At 39.0% G+C, this 22,779-nt stretch overlaps 1 protein-coding gene across 1 annotated transcript in view; it reads right to left on the bottom strand.

Moving 5' to 3' along the window:
* Positions 1-8,501: 8,501 nt before the first annotated feature.
* Positions 8,502-22,779, bottom strand: part of pdlim4 (PDZ and LIM domain 4) — a 44,563-nt gene continuing 30,285 nt past the window's right edge. The window contains exons 4-7 of the mRNA XM_086176643.1: positions 22,458-22,714; positions 20,778-20,935; positions 13,610-13,748; positions 8,502-11,586 (exon numbers count right to left, since the gene is read on the bottom strand). Coding sequence (XP_086032769.1) covers positions 11,382-11,586; positions 13,610-13,748; positions 20,778-20,935; positions 22,458-22,714 — 759 coding nt within the window. The 3' untranslated portion in view covers positions 8,502-11,381. The remainder of the gene's footprint in view (positions 11,587-13,609; positions 13,749-20,777; positions 20,936-22,457; positions 22,715-22,779) is intronic.

Below are 22,779 nucleotides of genomic sequence, written 5' to 3'. Positions count from 1 at the left end.
AATTTTGCCATAAGAGGCTGTACTCTTTCTCTGACGGCCTTTCTATTTTAAAGTGCTGTGCTATGATGGTTTCTTTATGTGTCTTCGTTGTATCCAAGATTTCTGATTTAGGAAAGAACGGAATTTGAAAACCACATAGCTGCATCCTTTGAGCAAATTAATGTTGTCTGGCATGTAAGGTTCCATGTCAACACAGACAGAGATGGCACAGAGAAAGGATAAGCTGTTACCCCCCCACTTACAGGCTGCTTTGGAGCAATATGAACTGTTTTGAGAATCCGAGCCAAAACGAAAGCCAAGAGAGAAAAGCCTCAGAGCAATGCAGGACTATTTATCTGAACTTAGAAAAATGTTTATAGAAGACAGAATTTTTTCCATCTACCGATATTCTCTGTTCATTTATCTGTCATTAGGCATTTTGCTTAAATTTGACTCCACGGGTGCTTTGTGAGAAATGAGGTGATGCGTCCACAACAGGCCTCACATGTGTTCATTTTTTTGTTTGGAAGAATTAAATTTAACCTGTGTTTCCTGACAGATGAAGGCTTTATTTCTTTCAAGGAGTCTCTGTCAAAATTTTCTCATGGGAAAAAAGTAATATCCGGACTACTAGCTGCTACTTTTTTCACACAAAGTGTTTTTTTTTAAACACTGCGGCTTAAAGAAAGATGCGGCTAATTTATGGATTTTGATGGGCTAACGTGCGTCATGCCCCCAAATATTTAGCCTTGTCACGTCGGACCAGTGAAATTACCAAACGGGTTACAGCGGACCAATGTAACTGTTACAATTTAATCAAATGCACTTTCGCTAAATTCTTTAGATAAGTCATCTTACACATCATGCAAACACCCTCAACATTGAAAACACATGAAGAAATACACATGATACCCCTTTCAAGTTGAATACGATCCATTTGGCTGTCACAGAATAAAATAGAGCTGCTGGTTGTAAGCTTGGTATCAATGATTTGATGGTTAGACATTGGAGACGACGGCGTGAAGAACAGACTCATTGTAAAAAGACGACAAGCTTTCATAGGTAAGAAAAGTAGATGGCCTGAACTTGAAAATGTACTTGAAGACTGGATGAACACACAGGGAGCCAATGGCCGGTGTAGTTCTCACTGCGCAGATCCAATTGAAAGCCAAAAAAATCGCCACCAAATAAAAGACTGAAGATTTAGGAAGTCAACAAGAAAGGGGGGATGATAGAAAGCCTAATGAAGGAATGGCTGACCGAGTGCTACAGCAAGCGACAGTGGGAAATTTTTGGAAAAAAAAAAAAGGCATTGCTCATTTTGGACAGCATCAGGGCCCATATAACAGATTCTGTGAAAGCAGCCTTCCATAAGACAAATTCAGTTCCAGCTGTGATACCTGGGGGCACAACATTGTATTTGCAGCCACTGGACATCATTGTGAATCGTGCATTTAAAGTGGCACTCCGAATTGAGTCGGAGGCCTGGAAGACTGGCGGCGAGAAATCATTTACCGAAACCGTCTGCATGCGAAGGGTAACTAATTTTGACACTGAAGATGATGATTTTAGTGGTATTAGTGCGCAAGGAAAGTGATCAGTGACTTTTCCTGATAGGCTACTGTATTTTTTATTTTTTTATCAGATGTGTTACAGGCACTGTTTGGGAAAAAAAAAAAGCGGGTGACCCCGTTTTGAAAATATCTGACTAAAACGAGGTATGTAAATCCACTTCAGCCACGTCGCCCCAACTCCCATAGCTGGCAGTCCTCGCCGCAGCTGTGAAGCTTCCGAAATTCTGGCAGAGTGACTCGGCCTCCAGGTTCCAGCACGCTGAAGTGCTTTTCCACCTGCGTGAAATTTTCACAGACAATTGTAGATACTTTTTAGTCGCTGGACCAGCGGTCCACAAGGCGTGCCATGCAGCTGTTACACAACCCCCACAACAAAAGGTAGGTACAAATTCAAATTAAGCATCAAAAATTAAAAAAATATTTAATTCCAATACATTATTTATTATTTGTCCCTTGGGAGCAATTACTAGGTAAATAGAGATAAGGGGTAAGTAAGTAAGGGGTAAGGGGCGCGATGGGGGAGCAAAGCCAGTTACCTGATAGCAGCTGCTCAAACACTGGAAACAGAGTGTGTGAGGGGTTTTGGAGGACACGGTTTGCTAACGTAAGTTTCATATTGTTGTATACAGCTGCAGCCAGCTGCCTCTGCCTGTTGGAAAACAGTCACCACCATCTCCAAGGGCTTGACAGCAGAGACAGGAGGACTGTGTCATCAGCAAATTTAACCTGGCGGAAGGTGGGCTGAGTGAATCTGCAGTCATCGGAGTGGAGAATGAAGAGCAGTGGCGAGTGGACGCAGTTTGTCAGAGGTCACAGAGGATGTTGTTAGTCAAGACTCTGTGATCTGAGGGTTAAAAAGTCCAGTAACCACACAATGAATTGGTCATTCAGGTGGAAGTGGGAAGAGAGTTTGTTAGCTAGGATGTGAGGCTGTAGTGTGTTGAATGTAGAGGAAAAGTCAGCAAACAAGAATCCAGATGTCTGTGCATGGTGTCTAACGTGAGTTCTTTGGCATCATCCACACCTCAGCTACAGTATGCAATGAAATGGAAAGGGTCCATCAATGAGCCTGTTATGCCAATGATATGTTCTTTAACTATCCTCTCCATCGTCTTTATCACAAGGGAGGTTCGAGCCACTGGTCTGAAGTCATCTGAATAGCTGAATAGCTTTTCTATTCTTGGGGATGGGGATCACTGTGGAGTGTTTCCACTGCTCAGGAACTATTCTGCTATCTGTAGATCTCTGGAACGGGACCTGAAATACAGCTCCCAGCTGCTCCTCAGCACAGTGTTTCACAACACAGCAACTGATGTTATCTTGGCCCGGTAAACTGGTCTCTCTGGCCTTCCTCAGGGCTCTCACCAAATCCCCTGTGTTGAAGGTGATTGCGGAGTCACCAGAGGTGATGATCAGGTCTTGATCATGTCTTACTGGGTGGTGTTGTCCTTCTCAAATCTGGTGTAAAAGGAAATGGGGTCATTAGGAAGTGATGACTGGCTCCTGCTTTCCACCGGGTGTTAGAGTAGGTGGCAGCAGTGCTCACGGCAGCCATGTTTTTAGGGCCTTGCCAGGTAGAACGGAGGTTCCTCTGTGTGACGTTTTTCCTCCACTTTATCCTTATATTTCTGCTGGGCTGCTTTAATGGAACGCTTCACATCTATTAAAACCAACTTTTTCTTTTTGTTGAGGATTACTTTGAGGTCCTTAGTAGTCCATGTTTTGTTGTTGGGGTAGATTTTGACTGTATTGGAGGGAATTATACTAGCCACACTGAAAGAGACATACAAGGAGATGTTATCAACTTGATCACTGATGTTATCGGAGGAGGTTAAGAGATTATTGTAGTCTGTGAACTCAAAGCATCTTTTGAGAACTAAAACAGTGTCCTTGGTCGGCTGCTTGATGTTACGAGTAACTTTTTTAATTCTCTTTATAATGGTAATGTGTGCTTGTGTATGTTGGAACTAGTAGAGTGGTGTGTGGTCAGCAGAGCCCAGAGGTGGGAGTGCAACAGACTTATATGCATCTGGAACTGAGCTGTAGCATTTATGTTGTTTTGACCTTTGCGTGCGGTGTGTGTGACATACTGTTGATAGCCTTTTATAGCTTTCTCCAGGGAGCAGCGGTTGAAATCACCAAGAATAAATTTCAGGGCATCTGGTGAGATGGGTTCCAGTTTATTCAGTGAGCTCATGATGTGTCCAGTGGCAGTGGTGGCATTCGCTTTTGAATGAATGTAGACTAAAATGAGGAAAAGCTGTGGAACTTCTCTAAGGAGGGAGACACCCAGGAGTTCAAGGTCCGCAGTGCATAGTTTCTCCCTCATGGCGAGTGTCGATCACCAGCGCATGTTTACATTCAGACATACACACTGCCGGCATGATGATTCCCAGTGAGCACACTGTCCCGATCCAGTCTCAGAGGGGGCCAAAGCTATCTGGCAGCATTCTCTCCAAATCATCGTTGTTCAGCCACATTTCCGTGAATGCAAGAATCGAGGTGACCCTGTATTCATATAGGTGCATAACACTAGCTTGTAGCTCAGCCAGTTTGAATAGTCCCTGGAGTAGGTAATCCGCAGACTGTTGGGACAGTCTGGCTCCTTCAAGGTTTCCAACTCCATGAAAAGCAAAAAGCTGTAGCAGTAGTAGTACCAGTAAAGGTCTGTGAGTGACGATACTGAGGGGAATCATCCAGAAAGGTCAGTGAAGAGAATTGCATAAACCGGAGTCGCAGGATTAGCGGAGTGGTGACTTGCTAATGCTAGCTAACACTAGCCAGTGTACTTAGCCATCATGGCGTTGAGTTAATTATTGTTTAAACAGAAAGACAGACAAAAAAGAGAAGAAAAAGCACAGTTCTATGAACAATAATGAGACCAATGAGAAAAATTAAAAGGCTGCTCTGCAAGCCATTCAATTGATCCTGCGTCTTTTGCCACCTTCCTGTGCATCACAAGGGGAGCTGGGCCACTAACACACACCAACTTTTTAGCTTCGGATGATGTTTTTCAACATTTGCTGGTGGCTTTTCCCTGGTTCACTACACCCTACCTTTCCCCCACAATTGCTTAACACGTGGTTATCCTGGTAATCTTCTCACTTGCTACAGGCATTTACTGTCCAAAGCTGTGGTGCCTCTGGACACACATGGTGATTCTGTTGGTGAAGAAGTTCTCAACCATGCAGGTCAGGTGTGGACATTTTGGTGGTGACTTTGTAGGGGATGACCATGTTGAAGGAGGAGTTGTCAACAATAACATCCTGGTGTAGTAGTCTTTGTCTGACAGATTTGGGAGAGCATAAAGAAGGGTGGCCGGTATGGTGGTGGACGTGTTGGGTCAGTAACAAAAACTGCTGGGGATTCAGCATGACCTGTAGTCTGCCCTGCATGTGGACCGGTACCACTTTCTCAAAAGGTGTCATGTTGATTGGCCTGTAATTATTCAGACAGGTGGGTTGTCTCTTCCTTTGGAAGGGGGAAGATGGTTGAGGTCTTGAAGCAGAAGGGAATGGTGCTCTGGCTGAAGGACAGGTTAAAGAGGTGAGAACATCAGCCAGCAAGCCAGTACATGCTCTGAGGGCCTGCCCAAGGATGTTGTCTGGTTTTGCGTCCTTGCAGGGGTCGATCTTCCTCAGTGACCTGGCCTGATGATACTCCTGAGAGGAGTATCAGGACGGGGGAGGAAGATGGTCCATTTGTGTGTGTGCCCCCATTCTGTGCTGTTCCTGAAGGTCTCAAAGAGGAGCTGAAGGTGTTAAGATTGCCTGGTAAGCTGTCTGTGGAGCTGCTGCTGCTGCTGGTGGAGGTCTTGTAGTCAGTGATGTACTTCCAGACCTGGCCACTCCTGCCCAGGGACAGCGGTAGAATATAAACGTTCTGCTTCTCTGTACTACCGCTTGCCTGTTGTGATTGCTTTTCTCAGTCTGTGTTCTGTAGCTTTGAAGTTCATCTCATTGCTGGACCCAAATGGGAGAGAGGTAATATGCAGCATGTGGTGTACCCTACTGTTTATCCAGAACTTCTGGTTGTGGAACATCCTGACTCCTCTAGCTCACACGATCTTGCCAACACAAGTGCTACTGTACCCGGTGGCATAGTCAGCATAGTCCTCTATGCTGACAGAGGAGTCCTGCTGTGTTGCTGCAGCTTTAAACAGATTCTAGTTGGTCAGAGCAAAACAGTCCAGCATGGCACTCAACAGCTTTTATGATTCAATTTGTTTGATTTGTTCAGTGACAGGGTTTGTATGTTACAGTCATTGTTTGTAAGCAAAATGTAGTCACCTAATGAACTATTTGTGTGCATAGCAGTCTGGAACTTGTATTTGTGACAAGAAACACCCAAATCTCGAAGCTAAAAAATTATTTGATTGTTACAATTTTATGAATGGAATCAGAACAGCATGCCAGATGGTGGTAATTATACTTTTTTTTTTTTTTTTTTTTTTGTTACTTTGTTTTTAATGTAAGAAACAGCATTTTCAAATCTGGGAAATGTCTTATTGTGAACAGGTGGGTGTCATAACAGTTTTGTAAGACAATTGTGAGTGTGAAAGGAGTGACTGATAAGTCTCCAAAGTAGGTTGTCTCAAGTAAGACTCTGCAAGTTAACCCGTGATAAATGACACACCATCTTAAAATGATGGTGGAAATGTGAAAAAAAAGCTGTGATTGCTGAAGGGGAAGGCATGTGGATGAGATGAAGAAGCTGGTATGAAAGATCAAGGAAGATGGGGGAAGGGCATGTTTCTAAAAATTGAAGTTTACAACTCCTTCCCTTGCCATGCTGTGGGATGGACTTGGTGTAAAACTCTTCTTTGTTCCCCCTTCTCTCATCATTAAATGAGGAATGAGATCCCCTCTTACAGGCTGTTTTTAATTAGAAAAGTACTTGAGTTGGTTGTATTCATTGCAGCTGTATGCACTGTGATGCACTATATAACAATCAGAAATTGAAAGTGACAATTTCTGTAAAGGCTGATTACCAGAAATGCATTGCAGTTATTCACTAAATTGACTTTTAAACCCCATTCCATTCAAACCAGTTTACATTCTAGACCCTAATCAGAATTAAGAAAGGATAAAATAGAAGCCAGGTCTAGCGAGGGCTGGTTAAATCTCAATTGCTGCAGCATTAGAGATTATGGCATCTCACAAGAGTGATGAATGCCTTTTTCGATTTCCAAAACCACTAAATAGGCATTAACTTAATGGTAGTTGCAATTTTCTCATCTGTTTGAGTAGAATCCAATTTTGACGTGCATCAATCATTCCCCTGTGGGACTTGAGCTTTATTTATTTAAAAAAAAAAAGTTTTAGTTTCTCGAGTTTAGCATCTTTGATTCCGTCATATTGGTCAATGGTGTTTACTGTAGAACCAAAGCTACGGCCCCAGCTCTTGGAGAGCGGCCGAAGCTCCACCCCTTCAGAACTGAGGAGATAATGAAAAACCTGGTATCAATGATAAAACTCATATCCTCAGCTGGATTTTTTTTCTCCCCTTAGCTGGACACCCACTCCCCTGCACATACATTTTGTCTTTTAATCTAATGTCTTGTTGCATATCTACCGGTACTTCTTACTTAATGAAATAAATAAATAAATCTGCTGGAATATACATTCTTTTAAGAATGCGTCCTCAGAATTACACCAAGTATGTCATCCTTTCCAGCTGGATATTTTACTGTAGTTCTCTTACTCTTTTTCACAACCAACATTAAATTACCCAAGGGTTTATGATTAAATTATTTTTACAACCAGTACAAATGAAAACAGGTTTCCATTGCTGGAACCACTCTGTACTGCACTTTTAACTGCCTCGAAATGATTTTAAACAATGCCTTATATTTATGGTAGGCTTTAAAAAAAAAAGCTAAATAAAAAATTATACAGTATATCCTGTTGCCTTTGCTGTTTTTCATGAGGCGGAGATAAGAAATCTTTTGCAAATCTTTAGGTGAGTGGAGAGAGAGCGAGATAAGAATGTTCACAACGAAAGATGAACCCAACAAGAAGTATAGCTGATTGAACCGGGCACTGCAGTTATTTAAAATGGACTTTAACTAGCTGAAAGAGGTCACTGCATTGCCCAAGATCACAGGTAGTGGAAAATAAGCACACACATTTCCAACATTTTCCTTTTCCAGCATAATGTGTGGGCCAAGGGTTGTTGATTTTAGGGGATATCACAGGGTATGTCATTTTGAGTCGATTCCACTCTTTTACTCATTTAATTATTTTTCATACCTTCAACATGAGACCAGAAGCATAGCAAAAACCCTTGATGAGCTTGTTTGCACAGAGTAGTTTCTCTGAAAATGTAAGGCATCAAATTGACTCATGATTATTTGCCCATCAGAATCACTTTATACACCAATTGCACAATGTACAGAGGAATTAGTCATGGTGTAACAGCTCTCTATAGCAGAACATCTAAAAACGAGGAAAATTCGTTATGAAAAAGACAAAGTTAATTTATCGATAAAACACAAGCTGTGCGAGAGTATATATACAGTTTAAAAGAAACATATACGCACTGAGAAAAACAAGTATCTTTGGGAATGGTGAGAGTTGGAATATACATTTTGTAAATAATCAAGTCCCGCTAATAATTTAGATAGACTGAAAAAGACCCACTATCAAAATATATGAAGAAACAGGGTCAACAAAGTAGCTGATTAAAATATACATCTAGGACTAATACGAGATATATTAGGAATTATAGATATACCTAAAATTTATGAGATGTATTAGGTGTCCATGAATGAAATTGATAACTTAGCAACGATTTCCTCACACCCTGGACTTTATATTCTTGGCCCTCGGTAGCCCACAAAAGTCTATCTTTTGGGAAGAGAGATTTAATTTCTTTATTTTACTTAGCATGCATTTTTGGAACTTTTCTTTTGATGGAAATCATGCAACATAACACCACTGAAAAAACTTTGTTTGTTTTAATGCAATTCCCCTTTTATTTAAACCATGAAAAAATAGAAAATAAGAATATCCAGGACAAAGACAAGTTCAAGCAAAGCAATAAGTTACGCACAAGAGGATGATTTGTTTTGGAAATCATTTAAAAACAGGGTAATGAAAGGCACGTGAGTTACATGTTCTATATGTTACAGCAACAGCTATGTACAATACACAGAAACAATGAAAAAGCTATATAAATCTTCACATAATTTACATTAAAAAAGTATTGAGGACCTATTAACAGCTAACTACACAACATCCCATATCTAAGAAAGGCTGATAAGCAAAAGCCCGTTTCTCGTTCTCATTTCAATGTAGAAAAGTAGTTTAATGAGAAAATAAATTGAGATTAAGATTAGAATCACTCTTTCTATCAAACTCAAAACAGCATTATTCACACACCAAAAAAATCCAAAACAGATGGCCATGCGTTTAAGTCATAATGACAAAATCCTTTCTTCTGGCAATAGATTTTTTTCAACAAGTGAATGTATTTGTCTTCTCTGCTGATGTGGTGGTATACTTCATGTGCTTGGCTGTGACAAGAAGTCTGAATTAATGATTGGAAGGGAATACAATCTCATCTCCTTCTGTCTTCAAAATCTACTGCATACACTGCAGTGTATCTAAGTAATGGGTCCAAACACCAAACAATGTGAATATTAGTCCCATATGTTGAACAGTTGTAGAAAACCCTGTTTACAGGTTCCACCAGTTCTGTCCATTTTCCCTGTGACATTACCAAGAGTATTTCTCTGAAGTAAAGGTCTTGGGAGAGAGCATATTGGTGTCATCTTGGGGTGTTTTTACTTAGGAGACCCGGTGAACTTTGTGCTGTTGACTTAATGAAGAGGAATTTTTCAGTGCGAACATTAGTGGGAGCAGAAATTCCTCTCTCAGTCAGGTGCTCAAGAAGAACTTCAGTATGTGACTGTATATCATTAGTTTTGATCATCTTCATTTGCTCTCATTTTAACAGATTGCTTTATAATTGATGTATTTATTAGAAGAGTTTGCTGTCATGACATTGAGAAGATCTTGAGTTTCAAACAGAATGTTTGGGATTTCTCCTAAAGGGGTTTTGTTTATGTATCCGAGGTTCAGCTTGCATACTGGCATATGGATTAGATTTAGGAGAGGCTATAGAGACTCACTACCTGTCTGGCATTCCAGGCACTTACCATTAGAGATCTGTGTAATGGAGTACTGCTAAACTTTTTTTTTACAACTCTTTAGAATAAGAAGAAAATGTCATGTGACCATCAAATTAAGATATTCCCCACATTTTCAACATTTCAGATGTAAAAAAAACTGAAAACTGCTTAGCAAAAGGAATATAATAGGAAATTGTAGCATGATAAAAGAGACTGAATCCTTTAAATCCCTTAACCATGACCTGAAAAGTACGAAACTAAACCTTAACAATCTTGCTGCGCTGAGCACAATTACAACTTTAATGATTTGGAGATGATTCCTCTATGTTGTTCAACTCCAAAAACCACCAGTCGCCTAACACTTTTGATGAGGCGCATCACAATATCACATCCTTGAACCTATGCATACACACATACACACACAGTCTCTAGTTCCCTTAAGGCTAGAATGAGAGTTATTTCACACTGCATAAATTTAACCACTAAATATGATGAAAAATGTTACTGTTAATACATGCACACTGAATACTCTTGTAATATGCTATAGCTGTGTTATGATGTTGCAGATGTGCAGATTAGTGGCAAATCAAAGGATTATGCTATGAGGCTACATGACAGCAATGTGATATCAATGTTGATAACATCAGTTTCTATCTGAACATCAAAAATTAGGTCATTGCAAATATTTGGTGCAGGGTTTGTTAGAGGGCTTAATGAAATCACGAAGAAATCCAATCAGTCAATTGGTCAGTAAATTGCGGTGTGAACTAAAGATAGATTTGTGCAACTCCGATTAAAAAATTGGAGACGAATTGTGGCACATTTGAGTTTGGAACATCAATTGCAATCTGCGGCTTTCCGCAACGCATCCCCTTTTCATTTATTTTGAGATCGACTTTAATGAAATATGAAGATACTTCCACATATGGGATTTTATGGCATGGAGTGTGAGTTTAAACTCCCTGAGAGAGCTCCACTAGTATTGGTCTTTCTTTGTTATGTCCCTGATGGCATATCTTTTGTCTGAGAGGAGAACTTGAAAGATACATACAAAATATGTGATCTGACTTTTTTTAGATCTACGTTCCAAGCAGGCAGCAACATGAGCACTTTTATTCATGTTCTCATTTCTAGGTTGTGATGGCAGCATCATATATCATTAAAAAAAGATTGTATCTGGAATTAAGATGGCAGATTATGTTTATATTGTGGAGTTTAAAAGTTGTTCTAACTCCTGAACGTCTAGAAAGCACGGTTCTTTTGAAAGGCCTCATCCTTCCAAAACAGACTGTTCAATGGTACAATGACATTTTTCCTTTAATTTGTCAATGTTGCTTATATTAAACTAGTTGAATAACCTGGTTGTATTTAAAATAAACATGATTCTTTGAGAGATGGAAACTTTCAAGGCAGAACACAGTACACAATGGTGGTGTTTAGTCAGTGTTTCTATGATAGGAGTATTGGGCTTCTCACAAGATCCAACACTTCTTCTGTCAACTTATTTCAATATGCTCACTATACACTACAACCATGCTTGTCAGTGTAGAAATACTGATCTGAGACTCTGAACCATCCTTTATCGAAGATAAGCATTCCTGCTTGACAGAGCCTGATAAATCTACCTTAGGATACTCAGATCCAATCTCGCATATTTTGGTTTCCCAGTATTTTACAATGCAGCCAGCTCCTTCTCACACAAGCTCCACCTTGGAGTTGGGGTAAACGGCGACAACGTCATAGCCCTCGGGGGGCTGGACGCGTGCCATGGCGTGGATCTCACAATATAGATTTTCCTCGATGAAAAAATAGCCTTTTTGCTTGAGATTGGTGCCGCAGTCGTCACACTTGAAGCACTCGGGGTGGTAGAGTTTGTCCCTGGCTTTCACAATGGTTCCACTGGGTGAAGACATGAAGAGACTGGTTAGACTCCCAAGGCGTTTATTCAACAAATCTGGAAATAATGGAGAGGCAGCAGAGGACATCTGGCGCCTACAATAAATTGCTCTTCCGTGATGAAAACAAAGACAGGATGATTCCTCTTGAGACTTAACTCGGAATAGTTCCTCAGTCCTTCCTCCCATTCTGAACACTAATGTTGCTGAGAATTTGTTACAGGAGGACACTCAGGCACCTTCACTGCATTGACAGCTTATTATCATTGCTTAAATCCCACCTACACCAGACAAGTAGCTGTTTGTGATTCATTCTGTAACCATGGCCACCAGACTCCGCGCTTTTTTTCATGATCTCTGGGGACACCGACTACATTAGATTAGAAAACTTTTCCTATGCTTCAACTGTATTCTGGGTTAATGATTTAATTTCCCCACAAGAAAACGCTCTCATTCGTTCATGGTGTTTGTCAGCGATTACATATTTCAGGGTTTGTGAACCCAAATTCTGGCCAATATGAATTTTTCACTTGATTAGAATGCCATGGTTTGGGTCTTCAACACCAGGTATTAAACTTGACTGTTAAAATGAATACATTCAAGTAGGTTTTTAGGATTTCTTTCATCGCGGTGAACAGGAAAATCAAACAGAAGAGTTAGAAAGTGAGGAAATGTGACCTGTTTCTTGACTTGCCGAATACCTCTAATAAACATACCCTTATCTTTACATGTAAGAAAATGCATTTTCATGTTATATTTGAACAGAACATTTTCAAAGAACAGGCCCTGAGAGCATATATACGTTGAGGAAAGGTGATGAACTCACACCTAGGGGCTGAAATGGAAATATTTTTTTCTGATAGCTTGCCACTTTGCAATCCAGGTTTCTTTGCTTGAATCAGTCACACACAGACATGTCATTCTCTGAAAAAAGGCCTGCTCTCTAGAACAGAGATCTACAACATTCAGTTTAAGGGCTGTTCTATTTTTGTCCAGGTTAACTAGCCTTTAAACTTGGTAACTGTAATATAAACCCCAGACATAGTGGTCTTTACTTGTTTAAAAGCTGTAAAATGCTCCCAAGACACAATAGGGCGATTGTGCCCTGCAAGGGTCTACAAAGCTCACTTGTTAACATGTGATGCAAGCAATGACATCATCAGATCATTTTTGCTGATGGGGAATTACCTGTGCATGTGACCTTTTTTGTCATAGAAGTGTGAGTCTGGATAAGTTCTAAATGCTTGTATTATATTAGCCAATGTATATGTGTGGAGACGTGTTGAAGGTGTGGTTCTAATGTTTCTGCATAAATGAAAGACAGTTCCCATGAGTATTTATAAAAGGGCTTGTTAGTGCTTGCAAGTCTAAGGGAGTTGACCTATTTGTATTGAAGTAAGAGAAAGACCTTAACTCACCTCACATAGTTCATGAGAAAAACAGTGTAATAAAATGGTTTGGCTTAGAAACTATAAACACTGCTTATGATTGTTTGTTATGAGCTTTGTCAGTGTGCAAAAATCTCTTTTCCTCCTCAACTTCTATTTAAAATAAGATTTAACATGCAATTTGATTTAAGTCCACAACAACAAAGAAAATGTGTTTTTTTTTTCTCTTTTCTCTCTTTTTCTCTCAATTGATTTGACTGATAACCGAAACTTAAACAGCTTACACTGTTGCAAACCTCAGGATAAAAAGAAATGGGACATTTATAATTTGAAGATATTCATTAATTTAGCAAATCAGCCCCTTTTCATAATAATATTGTATTTTTTGACACTGATAATTATACATACTCCCACAACCCTGAGTGCAGGATAAGCAGCAGATGATGGATGGATGGATGAATTGCACATACATTACACTACAAATAAGCAAATGAAATTTCCTTTTCAGCATGTATGGGATTTTCTGAGGGAAAACTGACATTGGAATGAATTTTCTTGGCAATCATCTAACCCCCCTCAAACGATCCCAAAATTAAGAATAAATTAGATGCACCCAAAGCAGATGTGCACAATACTCACACAATACCATTACAGCAGCGCGTGCACTGGGGCAGCTTTTGGAGACAGGACATTGGGCTAGGGATTGGACCTCCGAGCTTCGGGATCGGAGATCGGATTGGTGACTTCAGGTTTCTCATTCTTTCCGTTGGGGACACACCTAAAATAACAAAATAACCACAGAATAAACATTAGAACTTTGGAAAGTAAACCATAAACCACCCAGAAACTGGGGCAGCATATATAAACTATAAATTGCCAACCTCTGTGGGCCTCTGTTTCCATGTGTTCAGAGGGCCTCAAAATTCCAGGTCTTGGAAAAGCTGCTCTGGCTCACAGAGGAGTGTGCATTTGTATGAGTGTGTTGGCACTGAGTGGGATTGATACAACGTTCCACTGCAAAGTTTGAGAACTCTCTGATTCAGAGGTGTATTATAGAATGGCTACCCTGAATTAAACCTTTCAAGGAGGTATCAGTGTCAGATTCTGTTCTCCACTGACTCATTTCTCAATCTCCAGCCCTCCTCACAGGCATGTGTTACACTGCTGGAAAGAAGTCATGGTGAAGGTAAGGCACCAAGGCAAGCTAAATATATATCTTGGTCTTTACTTTTAATAATGATTTGTCCTTTATTAATTCCTCGTGGGGAAATTTGTTCTCTGCAATTAACCCATGAACCATGAGCAGTGGGCTGCAATCCACCAGCGGAGCGGTTTAAGGGTTCAGTGTCTTGCTCAAGAACACTTCGACACGCAAGGAGGAGCCGGGAATCGAACGAGAAATGTTCGATTCCAAAAACAATTGCTCTACCTCCTGCGCCACACCGCCCCTTTTTACATGATTACTTTTCCAAATATTGGCAAAGGTACAAATTGACACAATCATCTATAGCTCATTATGCACATCTGTGTTACTACTTTTGGTCGTAAGGCCCGAGCCCCGTCCTTACATTGCCCTTGTAAGAAACCTTGAGACAGCAGCGTAAAACTGTTCTGATCTTCATGAAACTCATGAAAATTCAGTTCAAAAGAACCATCCAGGTGTTCATGTGATTATAATGATTTAAGCCAGGACATGTCAGCATTTTGTAATTTGGATGACTATCAGTTATCTGGGTAAAAGGCAGCATTGTGCTTATTTCAGCTATGGTTGGTTATGAAGAGAAAGACTTGTATTCATGTTTTTTTTTTTTTCTTTCTAGAAACAAGTATCACTGAGGGACATCTGAGCATGGAATTAAAATTCACAACAAATTTCTACAGCAACACTTAAATATACACAAAAAATAACTGACAGGCTTGCATTTTATGAAAGGTAGAGCTTATTTATGATTTCCAAGTTTTTCCCTGTCAGTAGAAAGACTACTCATCTCACTGGGATTGTGTGATGAAAGCTGCATCATACTTAATAAAACTTTGAGCCCCTATAACTTCCACTGTTTCATTTTTTTTAGTTTATAAATGAACTGAAATCTGGGAACAATGGAACTTTACAGAAATAAAGAAATCGAGTCATGTGTATAAATGTCGGTGATCTGATACTTCCTGCACCCACTCTCCCCCATTTTGGAACTAATACAGGATTATCTTATTTCACTAAAGAATTGCCAGGACAATGTCAAAATGGAAGCAGAAAGAACTGCTTTTAAGGAAGACTGATGAGAGAGCATTCACCTCTACCCGAGGCCATATGATCCAGCGCATGAGGGATTATTAACTCCAGAGGGGAGGCCTTTGAACATTGTGGCGAATATTATCCTCTGCTGTCTAATGGCCTTTAGAAGGAGAAGACACAGTAGAGCTACCTGGAGGTATCGCACAAATACACATTGTCAAAACCTGCTTTGGAGGGTCATTCTCTTTCTATTTTGTTGTGCGACTTTTCTTATTAAGTCCCCACTGCCATGGCATGCCGTATACTATCATTTCCTATGTACAGAACAAGTGCGCTGACAGTGCAATCACTTTTTACGGAGGAAAAGAATGTGTTGTTAACAGTGAATGTAATGGTAATAGCACATTTGCTATGTAATATCAGTGACTCTTTTGTTTTGACAAAATGACAATCATACATCCGCAAAAATGTGAGCATGTTATTCCTGATAACAGATGTGTTCAAATTCCCAAAAAGCAAAAATCAAAGATGTAATCACAACTCCAGTAATTCAACTGAGTCTTCCATCATGAGACACTCTGCTTCTGCATGTTTCTACAAAGTTTATGTTTTCAATGACCTTGCAGCATGCATTTACTAACAGGATGTCTACTCTTGTCCACTAATAAGCTTCTCCCTTATATTTCTCTCTTGGTACTGACGCTGAAGAGATTTATAATGTCAGGTGTCAGGAAATGCAGCATTTTGGCAAGAAATGTATTTTCAGTGGGGAAAAAAAAAAAAGCAAAATAGGTCATAAGTCTTAATGGTTACATTTTTGCTTGAATGAATTCCTAAGTCAGCCTGCCAAGACACCAAGCCGGGAAAATGTCCAAATTTCAAACTTTGAACATCACACCATTCCGTTAGGACACATGACATCTGCCACTGACACAGGAAGAGTAATGACAATACATTAATCTCACTAGCGAAAAATAGAAAAGACAAAGAACCACATCTTCCAAATTGTATTTCCAAATTGTGAAACTGTACAATTTTTTTATTTTCAAATTGAATTCAGATATCTAGTAAAAGATTATATTCCATCACAAAATATATGAAATAGTAGAAAATAAAGCCTTTAGTACCACTGGAGACATTTTAGTCAAGTTGTCTGACATATCATGTATATTACTTTCTAATTAGCTTTTTATTAATGCCTTATTCCCCTACCAATATGGTATGATATTTTTCTTCAACAGCTTCCTAATGTATGTTAGGTGATGTCAGTCAGCAGTTGTACATGTTTGTTGTAGTTAGAGTGTGACCTTACTACACTTCATGAGGACCAAAGTAAGCAAAGCATTTTCAAATTGACTGACATGACTTCCTTATTATCTTGTAGGAAATAACTGGAAGGCTATCGGCAAATGCTACAATAGCATGCTAGTAAGATACCAATTGATGATGAATGTTTGTAATCCGATTGTTACAAACATTGTACTGTGCATCAGAGAACACTGAAAGCCATTTCTTGCACATGATGTAACAGTTCTGCAAACTGTTTGTAAGACACCATACTTAACTTTTGGAGGGCTCTGAGTGTTGGTACTAATGAAATGCCAGCAGATGCTTTTAAAGCCAACAACCCACCTATCACAGCATCTAATTCCTGTGGGTTGGTTTTAAGAGCCAACATTTGGCTGATAATTTATGGGTTCAATGTCTGTATAACCGAATGACCCCTACTAATGGAACATTTTTGTTACATGCAGCAGGCTGGTGACTTTCTCAGGAGGGACGGCTGACCAATAAATACCTTAAGAACACATTTTGGAGTAGAGAAGGAAAACAGTGAATGAGTGCTTTTTTTAGTCTTAACTAGAGGTTTTTAAAAACCACACTGTGTATATTGCGTTGCCAAATATCGACACTGTCCATATTTTATTCGAATTGACACTGCTACAAACATTTCACCCCAAACAGCATTAGTACCACCATGTGTCCCCTTAACTGTAACAATTACCCACCATATGCACAGTAAAACGGGAAAAAACATATTTATTTCCCTTCCTCTTGAAACCTTTTGCTTTCAATTATGGAAGCACCCTTGAAGCCAAAACAATGTAATCTATTAAACATAATTAGTGTAATATATATCTATATAACTATACACACACACATATATGCATATATATATATATATATAAAACTAACATATATATACACATATATGTATATATATTCAGATGAAAATATAATTAAAATTAATGTGAAAGAAAAGGGAAGCCTTCTTCCTGCACAACTTCATTGGATTTATTATAACTCAGATTTAAAAAAAAAAAAAACCTAACCTAACCTAAATGGTTCACTATGACAGTAATTATTTCTTATTTTACTAATCAACATCATTTGTGAGGAAATATTTAATGTAAATAATGAAATACGACAAAATAGGATAAAATGTGAAATCTGAATCAGCAATGAGGCTGAAAAAGTAAATTAATACATTATGTTCTATTGTGCAACCCGTTTTAATTAAAGTTAATTAAAACGGGTTGCACAATAGAACACTATTATTACTTGATTTCTGGAGCTAATATCTGTGGGTGAAAAAAAAATATGGTATCATAAATCAGTTGATGCTGGAGCAGAAACTGAACATTTTCAAAGGGAAGTCGTCTTTAACAACAAGCCTTGCCAGACAGCTTTAATATTAGACAGAAATTGGACTGCAGATTCATTTCAGTTTGAAATAAAATCATATTGATTTTACAACCCAGTATTGGACATAAAGCCAAGAGAGTATCAACCTAAAAAGGATGTTGGAGTGTTACAATTGTTTCTGCATGTAACATTGCTATTTAATAACCATCATATTGCCCTCCAGTCAAGCCAAGGGCAGTGGAAATCTGGCACTCTTCTTGGGTATCACTCTTAAAACCCTTGACAATGAGTTTTTTTTTTCTTCGACAGATGCTTTAGTCTTCAAAAGGAAACCAACTCTGCTGTCAAAGCATGAAAACAAGGTATGGCCATTTTACTATGACCTATAATTCAAAAGGGTGGATTGCTTGTGCATTTGACATTATTCCCCCTTTTGACAATTTGAAACCAATAAAAAGGAAAGTGTTTCATACTCCGACATAGATTAAGTACCAGCCTGGACAGTAACAAAGAGACAAGTACCTTTTAAAATAAACCTGAGGTCAAGCTTAAATACCACTGACAGCAGTGAAAGACAGTTTTGCAGTGTGTAACCACTTATATCCGTCATTACAATCCATCTTTGTGCCTCACTTGCCTGTCTTTTGCTAAGCATGTGCTGAATCAGTGATGGGATAAGTTTGCCGCTGCTTCAAGTTTCGCTACAGTAGCAGCTGACTTGGACCGTAAAAAATAAACTTTACTAAAACGTTACTTCGATTCTGGGGTAATAGGCCTACTAGTTTGGTAGAAGGGGAGATTATGATGAGGAAGAACCATAAGATTTACTTACTTTCTTTGCATGTAATCATTTAAAATGGTAAGTGCAATCTCTTTTTATGCTATTCCCATGGTTTCAACTCTTGTCGTTGCTTAAAAACAGATACTTTCCCTAGGTCGACATGCCAACACATCTTGGTGTTAACCTTAGCCACTTCTTTAAGCAAAGAATCTGAAGAGACAGGCTTTATTCAAGAGCATTAGCCGCTATTCTGCTGCTGTCAGCATCATGAGTCCTCCTCAAAACCTGGAATGTTGAACGGTCAAGAGGCAAACAGGAAAACCATACTTCCCACTATATGTCCTTTTTGTGCAGTTTTTTTTTTGCAGTAAAAAGCCTTACAAAACTTCCCTTGTCTGTTCATCACTACGTGAGCTATTTAAAGCATTTCATCTTTCTCCTGCTCCCACCCTCTAACACTCTATTTTGCTCTCTCTCTCTCACTCTTTCCCCTTTTCCCTTTCCATCCTCTAGCATCACTGGCTTCATCTTTCTATAAAAGGAAAACTATGCCAGTCAGACAGACAAGCTCAAATGAGACGGGGAGGCGAGCTAGCCGAAGAAAACAAGATGTTCCTCTGGCAATAATCCTGAGCTTTATTTGTACCTGGAGAAATATTCACCCGGACATTTAAACCGCATGGCTCTGGAACTACAAATATAAATGACAGGAATTTCAAAGACAGTTTTGGGGGTTGCACTGGTCTGTCATATACACACCTATACAATGCTCCCTCCTCATCATTGTTATATGTGAAAATCTAAACAGGCCAGGAAAACAAAAGTTAAATGGTACTGTTGGAGAACAACAGAAAGAAGACCAGGGACTTACAATATTCATTCTGCCTATATTGATGTAATCCACCTTATTTCATCTCATACACTCAGTTTCTGATTTATAATTCACCAATAATTCATCCCTCTTGTTCTGATTCCTAACTGGGAAAACAAACCCCCTGACAGAAACTGGATAAGACAGAAGAATCTGGGGCTGCCAAACATTTTTTTTGTTAAAGCGCCTCGCTGACATGTACCACTGACAGGCTGAGGGATGTTGTTTTTATGTTAATAGATTATCTATTGTCGCTCAACACTAGGTCTGTTATGAAATGTTAGGCGAAGGCCTAAAACAAAAGAAGCATTGATCTAGACGTTATACTAAGATAGAGCAAGGAAAACCATTAGTACTGAAAATATTGTAAAAAAGGTATTTTTATATTAAAAATGAAGAGTGTTGCCAATGTAATACATTCATGGCTTAAAATCTGATTATGATGCAAGCCTTAAATCCCTTGTTATTGTAAATAAGTTATTGAATGATAATGGCTAATTTAATAATAATTCATTTTCTTTCTACAGCGTTAATCAAACATAGTAGTTTGGCCACATGTTTTTAAAGATTTGAAAGCTTTTTCTGTTGAAGTTGCATATTTGCTGAGCTGATATGTACCTCATTTTAGGCCCAAAGAAAAGCCAAACCCCTCCTTCACAATTACCAGAGGCTTATGAGGTGAGAGGGGATGAATGTCAAGTTTATAGATATAGTAAGGGTCTACATCCCTTACTGAAGGTGCTATGTCACTCCTTACAAACTGTTAATATAATTTACTCATAACATGACCTAGAGTCATGTTACTCTAACACATTGAGTTTTAAGGTTAAAAAGCCTTTGACATTCAGTATCAAAGCCCCATGCTTTAACTCACAAGCAGTCTAGTCACAAGATGATGTAACCGACTACACTATGAAAATATATTTTTTAGAATGACTGCTATTGCCTTCCCCTTATCAGATTTAGGTATAAATCACACTTGGTAAAATTGATGGATCACGGTTCATGGATTAAGAGAGACATTTTAGACACGAGTTTCCTCATGGCTCTCCATTTTTTTGGCAATTCTACGACAGGCAGGTTAATTGGAGACCCCAAAAATGTCCAGATTTGTGATTGAGAGTGAATGTTTTATCGTCTCTACATGTGGCCAGGGTGTACCCTTCCTCTTGCCCAAGGACAGCTGGCAGAGACTCCAGCATCCCTGTAACCTTGGGTTCAGGATCAGTGATATAGATAATGAATAAATAGGGTGAATAGATTAAGTAATGCTTACCTCCATCCTCAGCCTCCAGGATTCCTTGCAGGTATTTGAAGGACCCCGACTGTTTGGGTTGGGTGATGGGCTCTTCGCAGTCCTGCAGCATCTTGTAGACATCAGACTGAGTATCAACACCATTACGACTAACAGGAGAGCTGATTGGAGACTCCAGGCTGAAAATACACAAAGGAGGTAAACAATATCTTTTTAACAATGCATTTCAAGTATTGATGACTAGTTACAAGGTGGTGAACGAGAATGTGATTTCTTTGAGAAATCAGTCATTCACTTGACTACGATTTAAGGCTCTGACTTGAAGAAAGATGATTTGCAAGGATTGCTTTTTTATTCCCATGACATTAAAAGCACTTCAGTTGGTGTCAGATAGGATCAAAACACAAATGAAGTAGTGTAACCCATTTAACTTTCCTTTTTAGCATGTTTAATTTACAGGTAAAGTCCCTCCTACCTCTGAAATTACAGTCAGATCAAGGCAAACTTATTGAAAATGCATTGAAAGCAAATAAAAGTCATGGAGACGAATACCACCTTCTCCCAAAAGTTTTGCCCAAACAAAGCATTGTCAAACAAAGTACAGCAAGTGTTTATAAAAATCTAAAACAGTGGGTGTCCCCTTGACAAACCTCTGAACACTTTATTTTACTTCACTATACAGCAAAACAAGACCTCTTAAATATGCAAATGTAATTTATGACTAGAATGAGTTTTGAAAAAAAACAGTGTAAATCCTCTAAGCAGCTTTATCAGTGAATTAACTACATTTGACCCATTCAAAGAAATACCACGTATAAGAAATAGTATAAAGATAAAAGAGTATGCTTGCTAGTTCACTTAAGAATTAAAGAGCAAATCAGGAAAAATCTAAGACTTGAGTTTTTAGTGCTGTGTTACGAGGACTGCTGGTTTATGCGCTCAGAGCTTGACTCACTTTTTTGGAAATATATCTTCACATAGTGATGGGACTTTTCTTAACACTGCTGGGGTCTTTTTTTTTCTGTGCATTTTCACGAAGGAATTGGAATTAGCTGGGCAGTCCAAGGGAGCACTCAGCAGACATAACACAGACGTTTATGACCCACTTGAGGGGATGCAAAACAACAAATGGCTTTCCCAGTCTACTCAGCCATTTGTCCAGGTAGAAGACATAAAAGAAGTCTCTTTTTGCTCGAGAGTCTGGTAAGAGGGAGTGTCTTCACAGGGGCCTGCACACATTCCTCTTTGGTGTAATAAATAAAAATGAATTATACACACATACACTTGTGTGTATACATATATACTACATATATACGTGTGTGTGTGTATATGTGTATATATATATATATATATATATATATACACACACATATATATATATACACATAGATACATTTTTTTTGACACAGTCTATATAGAAGCTATATATATTCTATATAGAATAATTAAGCAGGAATTTCACATTTCCTTTTTTTCATGATTTTTTGAAAGCTGATCATCAGTTTCATTAGAACAGGCACACTGTTTTATTTTCTTTTGTTTTGTTTCATTTTCTTTTGTTTTTGTTGTGTTTTCTAATTTTTGAATGGTATCGTAACAAAATTTTGGCATCAAAATGTAAAAAGTGAAAGGAAACATTGATTATGAGACACATTTAAAACAATGGTTCGTTCTCCTGTAAAAACACATTATCATCCTGACCTGTGTGTGGCACTGAGACTAAGGCCTCCCATTTTGCTTGACAGGGATGGCTCTCCGTTACTGCCATTGTGAGTGTATAGTCCTGCCGGACTGTTGTAGTGAGGAGTTCCATTCCCGTATCCATAGCTGGGGCTATTTGGTTTGGAGTGTCCATTGGTCTGCTGAGTTGGCTGGGGAGCAAGTGGAGACTGGGGTTCGGAGGTGTAAGAGGGTTTGCGGGTGTAACCCCCAAATCCACTGGTGATAGGATGAAAACCCTGAAACAACAAGAAGCACCAAGACACATCACCTTGGGGGCAAGAGATGCTAACAGGATGCAAAA

This window comes from Fistularia commersonii, chromosome 29 (assembly GCF_037954325.1).
Source record: "Fistularia commersonii isolate RoL2024-O1a breed Wild chromosome 29, RoL_Fcom_v1.0, whole genome shotgun sequence".
Taxonomy (NCBI): Eukaryota; Metazoa; Chordata; class Actinopteri; order Syngnathiformes; family Fistulariidae; genus Fistularia; species Fistularia commersonii.
The sequence above is the reverse complement of the archived record's forward strand: the minus strand, read 5'-3'. Positions and strand labels throughout refer to the sequence as shown.